Genomic DNA, 11257 nt, shown 5'->3' with positions numbered 1-11257 from the left:
AAGGAGAAGTGCTCACTAACACAGATTTAGACAGATTTGTGAACAATATTTGAGAGAAATAGGCCTTTTGTGTACAAAAAGTCTTAGATCTTTGAGTTCAGCTCATGAAAAATGGGGGCAAAAACAAAAGTGTTGCGTTTATATTTTGTTCAGTGTAGAATAGGAGCTCAAAAGACGACATTGAAAATCTTTTTTCAGCAGGATATAAACAATGTTTTAGGAGTTATTGTATTAAAACAGCACAAAGTTGATTTGAAAAGTGTGAAAATTCTTTATTATATTCTAACATAAATATTTTATTTACTATTTCTAAGTCAGTGATTAAACAAGCAAATATGTGACATTTATTTTGTTAACTCATATAAACTTATATAGTATAAACTTATATATTAAGTCAAATGTTCCTGCTTATGTTGATGCACACGAGACGCTCTTAAAATCATGCTTAAAATCAAGAGAGAAAAACTTTAAATGTTAACATTACCATTAAATATAGACCTTTAATGAATCTAATTTTTAAAATGTGGGAACAGTAGTAATGTGGGTAATATTTTTTTCTGTGCAGTGTTGGGGTGTCATGTGATGGATCCTCAGATTTCAGCATGGTTGTTAGATCCTGCCAATTCTGCATCCTGCTTCCAGACCCTGCTTTGCAAGCACTACTCGCATTCAGTTACGTCCACATCACTGCAACCTGTGCTTGGGCAAGCCAAGGTCAGATATACACACTTGATTCAACAAATGGTGTTCAGAAAAGACCGCAGCGGTGTGTCTGAATTTCGACTTTGAAATTACACTTTTACAGTGCCATTGTGCCTCTCTTTACTGCTTATCAGGTGACTCAAGTGATCTCAAACTTGTCTCTCTTATACAATCTAATGGTGGAACTGCATAACAAGCTTCAGGTAATTTAAAATTAATCTTTTCTAAATAAAGCATTATGTACAATGTTTCTCAGTTTTCTCTCAAGCTCTCAATTTTCTGTTTCTTTGTCTATAGACTCAGGGGCTGTGGCAGCTCTATTCTGGCATAGAACAAAAGATGATTCCAATTCTGGCAGGTCTGAGCAAACAGATTCTAGAGATAAAAAGTGAATGATTTAACTCAGAATGTCATTGCATTTCCTGATCTATTAATTTCATGGTATAATCATAAGTTTATTTCAATTTTTACTTGAAACAGTTCTAAAAAAACAGTTCTTTGTCTAATTCTTTAGTCACTTAATCGATTGAATAAACCTTTAGTACAGCACATTCATTCTTTATATCTTTAAATTTACTTTCACAGTCTGAAATGAAATGCTGTTTAAGAAGGGAGTTATATATCACTGTCTAATGAATTAGATTTAGTTTTGCATTTACAATAAAGCCAATAATTTTGACTTGCTGCATTAACATTGTTCCCTCTCTCTCTCAGTTATGGAAAGCTATAAAATGCATGTGGACAAGGAGGCCATGAAAAATACTTCAGAGTTGCTAGGGGTAAGAGTGTGTATGATTCTATTATGATTCTATAAACAGCCATAAACCATGATTTTCTCAGGTCTGTCTTCCCTTAGGAAGAATTGAGGGTATATTGTGTGTAGTTAATATTAATGACTAGATCTACCACTGCTGGCATCTGCTTTCTCAAAAAGAACATTACCATCTCTTTTCATATCTCTTGCCTTCTCCCTCACGAATGCACATATATATTGTTTTCTCGAGTGCTTTGTGTATATTTATTTCATAAACTCCTGCACTCTTCACATTTCCTCCTCTTCTGTCATTCTTCTGCTTTGTACATCCCTCTCATCCTCCCTCAGTTCTCTCAGAAGAAGGGAATTGATTAATTAAACACTTCAGGATTATTCTCTGTGGGGTGTTACTGTACCTTCTGTATTTGAAAGTGTCCAAATGAGCAGCAGCACCCTTATAGCAAGGTTCTCTCTTGCACTCTCTCTCTTTCTCAGTCTAAGCTGAAGCAGTTAGAGCAGGAGGCTCACCAGGCTGCAGGTCAGAAGTTCTTGGTGTCCAGCAGTGCACAGCTCAGACTGGTCAGTGTTTTTAAAAAGGCGTTTGAAACTTTGCTAGTTATCTGCCTTGACGTCATTTCTGAGCATAATCATAGATGCCCTGTGATGCCCATTAGTGCTTGTAAATGTTGTCTAATAGGTAGGTTTTGTTGTCACTTATCTGTTGATAGTTACTGTAATGTAATTAGAAATATGTATTACAAACCTCCTCTTTTCAGATCCTATTCGAGAAGCTGCGTTTACATGAACTTTGTGAGAATAAAAAGCTTCCCAAAACAATAAAAAAACAGCAGTCCACATCAGAAACAGCAGTGAGTACACATTTAATGTCCTTATATGTGCAAACGAACATGAGGTGTTCAAATGGATGTTATTGTGGTTACACTTTATTTTAAGGTGTTCTTGCTACAGTGTAATTATATATTTAAGCACTGAGTAATATTAATTAACTGCATGTACTTACTATAGGGTTAGGGTTAGTTTAGGGTTTGTCTTAGGGTTACTTGCATGTAACTCTGCATATTCAGCATATTATTTAGACATTCTTAGGTATCTAAGAGCATGAATGAAAGTTTTTTTTTTTATTCCTCACCTATAATTCTTTAACTAAAATTCAAAGTAGAATGTATCAGTTTTCATTCAGTTTCTGGCTTTTTTGCACTATTTTAGCTATTACAACTACAGAAGCTGCATCCACTGCCAAAAATCATACTTGAATACAGACAGATTCACAAAAACAAGACTGCATTTGTGGATGGCATTTTGTCTTGCATGAGCAAGGTGAGACATTTGACATACAGAATTTTAGAAATCAAATCATGCACACTAGGTGGCAGTACAAGAGTGTCACATTTGAGTCATTATTTTGACAATGTTTCTGTTCTTTTTCTTGTGAAACATTCAATTAGGGTTCATAACTGTATTTTTAATACAGTAAAAAAAAATGTTTTTTAACCTCTGTTGATTTCGAATGCTCTTTAAATGACTTAAGCTGACAGAATTAACAGATGATCGTTGTTTAGTAAATTTTGTGCTTTTTGTTTTCTCTGTTTCTCTACTTCTCAGACGTTCGTTTCTTCCACATGGAATCAGACAAATACAGTGAGCGGCAGACTGTCTGCTAAACATCCTGTGAGTACTTCTAATTTGCCCTTTCAACTCTCAGTCACATGCCTGTTTACTATTGATCTGTCCTCCCTTTTCTCTCCTTCACTTTTCTAGGTATTTTGTCATGCTCTGTTTCTCTTTCAGACACATGCACACACTCCCACAATTTTTTATGAAAAAAAAGCCCCTCTGAGACTGGGATACAACTATTTGCTGCCCCATTATGTTGTACCATTCCTCCTCTCTTGCTCTCTCTAGTGTTGTGACAAATCGATAGATCATCTCTAGGTCTCTCAGGGTCCAGCATTCACTTGCTGTACGATTTACACTGTTGCAACACTACACTCACACAGAGAACACTGTCCTCTAATATCTCCTTCCTTCAGATACATTTTTAATCCATCATTCTAGTCATTCTTTCTTTAAAATAATTGAGCATGTCATTATTTGGGGCTCTAAGACATCCCTCACACCTCACACTTGTCACATACATTTATGAATGATCCGTGTCTCCTTCATACTGAATTCAGTTAAGTCATCTCTGGTGGTTTGTCCATTTGAGTATTGTAACTGTAACCACTGCATTAAAAATGTATTTCCACTGATGAGCTAGCATATAAATGAGCTTCATTAGCTGCTAGGACTAATTGAGAAAAATCATTGGCCATTAATTGCAGCCTAGGGATAGATCATCCTGAGAGTTCAAATGATGCAGAATCATACTGAATAACTGTGAAATTAAAGCTGAAATTCACCTGCAATTCCCTGTTTGGCTTAACTTTTTAATACTTCTGTTTCTCTGTGTTCCAGTGGGTGAGTTTAGTTTTTTCACTGTCATCAAACCAGCAGGCATGCCCCTACAATTTTGCCTTTCGTACTGTACTTTACTTCTTTCCCTTCTCTTACTCTTTTAAAATCCTTCATGAGCAAGACTAAGCCAGAAGCTTTCAGGCAATCTGGATTTAAGAAGGATTAGATTCAGTTCTTCATAGCTGATTTTTGTGCTATATTCTGTGTATTTTGTGAGCCCTTCAGATGTTAGTAAGGCTTTGTATGTGTATTTGACGGCTTATGTGTGTACACTGCCGCTCAAAAATTTGTGCGTGGTAAGATTTAAAGAAAAAATAAATGAATACTTTTATTTCGAAACAATGCATTAAATTGATCAAAAGTAAAGACGTATAATGTTACAATAGATTTTGGATTTTCATAAATGCATTTCACATAAATGCTGTTCTTTTGAACTTTCTGTTCATCAAAGAATTTTCAAAAATAAATTTCAACATAGAATAACAATATGAAATGTTTCTTGAGTACCATTTCAACATGTTAGAATAATTTCTGAAGGATCATGAAAACTAGAGTAATGGGGGCTGAAAATCAGCTTTGCTATTACAGGAATAAATATGATTTTTAAATATATTAATACAGAAAACAGTTATTTTAAATTGTAATAATTTTTCACAATGTTACTGTACTGATTTTACTGTATTTTTGATCAAATAAATGCAGTGAAGCTAAGAAACTTTAAAATAAAAATAAAAAATCTTACTGACCTCAAATTTTTGAACGATTGTGTGTGCGTGCGTGTGTGTGTGCGTGTCTGTCTGTGTCTCTGTAGACCTTAGTCAAAGGTAAATGCCATATTTAATTTTTTGATAATGAAACCGAGACTGTTAGGGACAGTCAAAGTTGTGTCCAATCACATACAGTAGGTTGTGTAATTTTAATGGCATGTCTGATTCCCACAATCAGTCAGTGTTTTTTGGATTTTATTTGTCCATTTGGAATTTTTTGGGTGTATTTCCAATGTTTTGTGTAATTTGTGTAATACAGATTCTGTCCCTGCTGTTGGAGAAACTTGAATGCTGTCTCTGCTCTGCTGCAGAGGGGGCGGCTGCCTTGTTTTGATACCTTTCTATAACACACACTCACACCTCTTCCTCACTGTTGCTTTCTTCACTCCCCCTTTGTCTTTGAACATACACACAAATCTGCCTAGACACAAATAAAGCAGGCTGGCAGTTTTCAGCTTTAATACGGGTTTACTTAAGGCAAAGCTTTTGCAGGCTTTAGAGTCATAACCAAAAAATGAGCCGCCTTTGGATCAGAATCCCTCAAGTATTCTTGAACAGAAGACCAGACATCACTTATCCATCCAGAGACACCCTTGACAATAACACCAAAGAACAGTCGAATGAGGACAGATGTCTTTCTCCTCATCTTTATTTCTTTGTCTTCTCGCTGGCTTCATATCAGCTTTTCATATGCTATCCAAAGCCTTCTATCCTGCATTTCACAACTGAGAGCTAATCTCCTTGCATTTGATAAATAATACTTTCAGGAGAAATGGTCCTGCGAATCATGTGATTTTCAGAATAGCTGCATTTTTCATTGTTTATTTCGTCATTGACCTCTCTCAAGGTGTTTTCGAAGTCCAATTAGACAAACTCAAATAAACATGAGAAACAGATTGTCTCCATAATGTAAAGAGTTTCTAGCTTTCATTGGATGAATCATTGCTGTGGTAGGTGTTGCTTCAGAGTGATGCATGGCTTTCCTCTAGTCATTTGAATTTGGCTGCACCAAAGCATCACAGAGCTGTGTATAATAACGCTGCTTCAGGGTGGGTGACTCACTGTTTGTGTGAACTGATTAATTAGATTTTGTTCTGACACAGAGAGCAGGCGGGATTACGTTTGTGTGTTAGAAAAAGAGATCCCATCAGCTGTTCCTCCAGAATGTGTGAGTGTGCATGTGTGATCATATGCACTTGTTGTCGCAGGTCTCAGCAATAAGGATGGCCCGCTGCCCCGTGACCAGTGTGAAACAGTTTCCGGCCAGTTGATTGGCCAGTGCTGTGTTGCAACTGAAAACTGAAACTTTTGAATTAATTGATCTTGTATATCCATTGTTAAATCTTGCAAACTTAAAGGGGTCATATGATGCTTTTTTAAAGATCATTATTTGGTGTATTTGGTGTAACAGAATATGTTGACATGCTTTAATGTTCAAAAAACACATTATTTTTCAAATACTGTACATTATTGTAGGTCCTCTATGCCCCGCCTATCTTAAAGATTCCTAAATGCATCTACTTTCGGAAGGCCAAATAAAGTGCTTTTGCTTTCGCCTAGAAACACACAGCGTCTCCCTGACATGGCTGCTTCAACACTAACTCCGGTTACTGAAACCACGCCTTCTTTCTTTACGTGAACATTTGGGCGGCATTACGCAAACATTTCCACATAGTGAGGTAGATATGTGGGGGCGTGTTAGAACGAGCCGTTTTAGGGGGGTGTGGCAGAGTCTTAACTTTGATAAAGAATGTCTCTTTGGATTTGAGACTTTAGTCTTTGCAACTTCAGGGATCTTATCTATTCACAATCAGCTTGTAACACTCCAAAGAGAAAGGAAAACTTGAAATCGCATCATATGACCCCTTTAAAGGGGTCATAACATGGATTTTTTTTTTACTTTAATATGTTCCTTGAGGTTTACTTATGTTAAAGTTTTTTGCACAAAAAAAAAAAAACGTGCAAAAATCATTCTGAACCTCTCTCAGAAACAGCCTGTTTTTAAGGGGCGTGTCCATTAAGGCTTCTCAGTAATCGGCCACTGTTATGATTGGCTAATGTCATTGCATATGAAACCGTATCAACGCCCCCTCGCTATTGCATGTTTTGAGTGTTGAGTGACAACATGATCAAAATAAAATGGTCATTTCCAGACAAAGCAAAATGAAAAGCATTTACTTACGGTTGATGCAACTGCAGATCTAGTACCGTTTCATCTTCAACAAATGTTTCCTTGTGAACACTCCATGGCACTGTGTCTCGTTTACAAAAAAAATAAAAATACTCTGAAGTCCAAACAATCCTCTGACATAATCCAGGACGCCATTAAAAATAAACTATCCACTTGTTTCTTACGCTGGGATCCTTCTGATATCTGTACAAAGACGCGAATGAACTGTTTAAACCAAATGCATCAAAGCGAACATTCTTTCATTCTTTCATGTGTCCTGACAACAGACTCGACCGCGTGGACTGCGTCAGAAAGCGAACGCGCATCTGTATACTGTATCCTGTGTAGACAAGATAGCGGCAGTGATTGTAATTTCTATTTGCGACACTCGCATTCAGCGTGATCAAGTGTCAAGCCATTAATGGCAGTGGGCGGGGCCTATGACAGTGTTTTGCTCTGGAGGGAGTGTTTATGCAAACGATTGTGCCCAGCTGACGTCACCTTGTCCCATAGGATCTAAAATGAGCCGTTTTCTGAGGGTTATTACATTAAATGCTTTTTTTATTGATGATGAGGACATTTTAAGGTGTGCAACATACAAAGACCTCTTTTATATAAAAAGATCGAGGGAAATTTGGTTTCTCATGTCATGACCCCTTTAAATGTTTGGTTTTCTGCTGGATAGTCTTGAAAGCCTCTAAGAATATGTTGAGGACAACAAACCAATAATTAATTTTAGTTAAAGGTGCAATAGGTGATTGTCTTCAGAACATTTTTTTGTTATGCTGGTTGAAAGTCTCTTCACATCCCGATAGCAATCATCAAGTTAAGTGGTCTAAATGTATTTGTCTGTATTTATATATTCTGTGGAAGGTGTAGGATCAAGAAATGTTCGTCCAATCAATGCTCGGTCTGAGCATTTTAATATGCTTTCCTACCTGCCTGTCAACATATGTATTAGCATACCTCTGCGCACCGGGTTCGCGCAGAAAGGATAGGTCATCAGCGCGTTCACGCACGCTGTGCAGACAGAGCGAGAATGGCAGACAAACATCATCAACCCGATCTTCCTTCCTGGTATTGTAGTACTTTTAAAGTTTTCTCACCGATGAATTACACATGATGTAGCCCAGCGGTTAATCCAGTCCTCGCGCCAGCTCGTTAGAAGTGAGCTACGTGCATGAACTGTGTTCCGATCGATATGATCCCTACACAGTGTTCATTGCTCCCTACTCCCTGAGTGGGGGAAATCCGTTTAAGTTTACTTCACTTCGGAACATGGGCTGGAATTGAGAACCGCTGATGTAGCCTATTGTAGTAATGTTGTCTCTGGTATTCTGGTCTGTGAGCGTAAATGCGTTCAGGGGCGTGGCTTTGGACGGCGATTGCAGGGAGGGTGGGACGTTTGCTTTCAGTGCTATCAGGCTAAAGTTAGCATTTTCCAAGATCTCCTACTGCACCTTTAACTATTTTAGTTATTCTTCACTGACTGCATTATGCACCAGGGAGATCTTTGCTCTGTCAACATTTCATCAAAACTTGGCATCAAGTTAAGTTAACTGGAGTCAGCTCCTCTATTTGATAAAAAATATGTCTAAATTAATTTATTGAATGAATTTCCATGAGTTTTGGCCTTTAAATAATGAGGAGAGGGTTTGTAATATACAGGTCTGTCTCGATTGAAATGTATATTTCTTAGTTGAAACCCGATCTATTTTCGACATGCATATGATTCATCCATGCACGTTTTATTTAAAAAAAAAAAACAGATATATATTTTTTTTTTCAAAATGTTAAGAACTCAATCTCCTAACTGTTGGCATATGTCAGACTTCTACAATCCACTGCAACCTCACATTCAGATCTGCCTCTATTTTTAAATGCAATGGCCACATCTCAAAATCCAGTCAGAATCGATGAATAGAAGCATGATAATCTGTTACACTCCGATATACTATCGATATTTCCATTTCATTGCAACTATAATGAAACATTTTGGTCCATCACGTTTGTGCAATAGAATGAATTATAGTCTCTGTATACAGTGATGCTAATATACATTTTTACATTTTGCTTGTCCAGTTTTTTATTTTATTTATTTATTTATTTTATTACAGCAATCCACCAACCTCATGTTACTGTGTTGGTAAATTTAGGTGCTGTAAATTGTTATTGGACTTTCATATAGCTTAAGATCAATGAAATTCTAATTAGCATATTACATATACTTTCAGTACTGTAAAGTATATCTGCAGCCTAAATGATAGGTATTATAGGTCTATGCATATTTTTCCTTTCGCAAATAATACATCTTTTTGTTTGTGTAGGTGTAAAACCAAATACCAGTTGCCTATGGAGCAGCCTCTAAGTTACATAATCATTTCTTTAGCTTTAAAAACTTTAAATCCACCCACCTGATTTCGACAGACCTGAAGGTCCCATGTGGACAGTGATTTTCACACTCTGAAATCTGCGGCCAGATCTCTGTCTATAAACTGTATGTGATGAGTCACTTTACAAAGAAAAACATCGGTGCTAAAAAAGTGGGTCACACGTCACAGGTGTTTATGCATTTGTGTACTGTTTGCTTGAACACCAACACATTTGTCTTTCCACCTTTATGTTTTCAAGGGGAGTGTGCAACAGGGAATCCTCAACAAAGCCTGACTGACTGCCCTAACAAAGCACTTATTCTGTTTATTCACTACAAACAAGTGCGCATTCATTGAGCATCAAGCTGAAACAAAAACATCATACAGCAAACCAGGCTCTACAAGCCAAAGTAACCCATTAAGATTCAATGAGATGTACCTCTGTGTTATTTTTTACAGTGCCTGGTTTGATGAGCTCTAAAACAACAACCACCAATGTTAATTGGTTTTCTGCATGATACGTTTAACCTGCCGATAAATAAATGTAGCTCATGCGAGCACTAAACAGTGCTGTGTGCTTGAATTCATTAAGGACAACAATGATTCCATGATTTAAACTAAAGCTAGATGAAACAGCGCTGACAAGCAGGAGAAACACTGTGCGCATCGGTGTTAATTTTAATAAAACTCAAACAGTCATTATAGTTACATTTCACAATATAAAATGAGGTTGTTACAATTTTTACAGATGTTAGTATTTGTGATCATGAGCATTCATTTCCATCTGCATCCTAGCTCAAGCTAGCGTTAGTTCTACTTAGGGGTGGGAATCACCAGAGGCCTCACGGTACGATATTATCACGATATAATATTATTGCGGTTTAAAATATATTGCGATATTCTGCGATATATTGCAATTTATTACATTTTTCCAACTTCAAATTATGTCCCCAAAGGAAAACTTTGACATCATCTGTTTTAACTAAAAATAAACATTTCTTGTTTATCTCACTTCAGTTTTATTGTTACAGTGCAAAATGGGATTGTCAAGCAGATAAACTGACCAACACTTTCATGAAAACCTGTCATAAATGTTGTATGCACCTGGCAAACTCAACTATTTGTATTACAGTCTAATCTAGTCCACCTTAATTAAATGTAAACCGGTATGCACTGCTGTGCTACTACAGGTATTTTGAACAGTGCAACTTGAAATTGTACTAAAAAGTTGTGCAGACCCTTCAGCAAATGGGGCATTTGAAAGTAAATTACTGTTAAATTAAAATTAAATTAAATAAAACATGTAGTCTTACATCTAGGGATGCACCGAAATGAAAATTCTGGGCTGAAATGGAAAACGAAAATTCTGGATGCACTTGGCCGAAAACCGAAACCGAAAATGCTTTGTAATGATTATTTATTATTTTATTAAATAATATAAAGTAATTGTGTAAGTCTTTTTTAAATTTAACTAAATTTTAATGATACTGAATTTAAAAAAACAAAAGCCAATAAAATAACCACACTTTTACTGAAAGTAACACAATAAAACTGGACAGAATTTATATTAATATTGGTAACACTTTACAATAAGGTTCATTAGTTAACATTAGTTAACTACTTTAGTTAATGAACTAAGAAAGTACAATAGTTCTTCAGCATTTACTAATCTTAGATCATGTTAATTTCAACATTTACTAATGCATTATTAAAATCAACAGTTGTGCTTGTTAACAGTTAATGCACTCTGAATTAACACGAACTAACAGTGAATAACTGTATTCTCATTAACTAACATTAAGAAAGATGAATAAATACTGTAATAAATGTATTGTTCATTGTTCGTTCATGATAGTAATACATTAAATAACATTAACTAATGGAACCTTATTGAAAAGTGTTACCTTAATATTAAATATCAATATAGTATTTTTATTCACTTCTATGTAACAGAATCAGATATAAGTTGTTGTTGTTGTTGTTGTTGTTTTTTTTTCCAAATAATGTATAGTCCTAC

The 11257-nt window shown here is 36.0% G+C and overlaps 1 protein-coding gene across 1 annotated transcript in view; it reads left to right on the top strand.

The window, feature by feature from the left end:
- The window catches only part of LOC107691978 (DNA polymerase nu-like), a 59101-nt gene that overhangs the window by 5618 nt on the left and 42226 nt on the right, over positions 1-11257 (top strand). Inside the window, exons 7-14 of the mRNA XM_016490852.1 lie at positions 566-714; positions 837-905; positions 1000-1060; positions 1417-1481; positions 1952-2035; positions 2233-2325; positions 2684-2794; positions 3080-3145. Of these exons, the coding sequence (XP_016346338.1) occupies positions 566-714; positions 837-905; positions 1000-1060; positions 1417-1481; positions 1952-2035; positions 2233-2325; positions 2684-2794; positions 3080-3145 (698 nt within the window). The remainder of the gene's footprint in view (positions 1-565; positions 715-836; positions 906-999; positions 1061-1416; positions 1482-1951; positions 2036-2232; positions 2326-2683; positions 2795-3079; positions 3146-11257) is intronic.

This window comes from Sinocyclocheilus anshuiensis, unplaced genomic scaffold (assembly GCF_001515605.1).
Source record: "Sinocyclocheilus anshuiensis isolate Anshui unplaced genomic scaffold, SAMN03320099.WGS_v1.1 scaffold426, whole genome shotgun sequence".
NCBI lineage: Eukaryota > Metazoa > Chordata > Actinopteri > Cypriniformes > Cyprinidae > Sinocyclocheilus > Sinocyclocheilus anshuiensis.
This window is presented reverse-complemented; position numbering and strand designations above follow the sequence as displayed.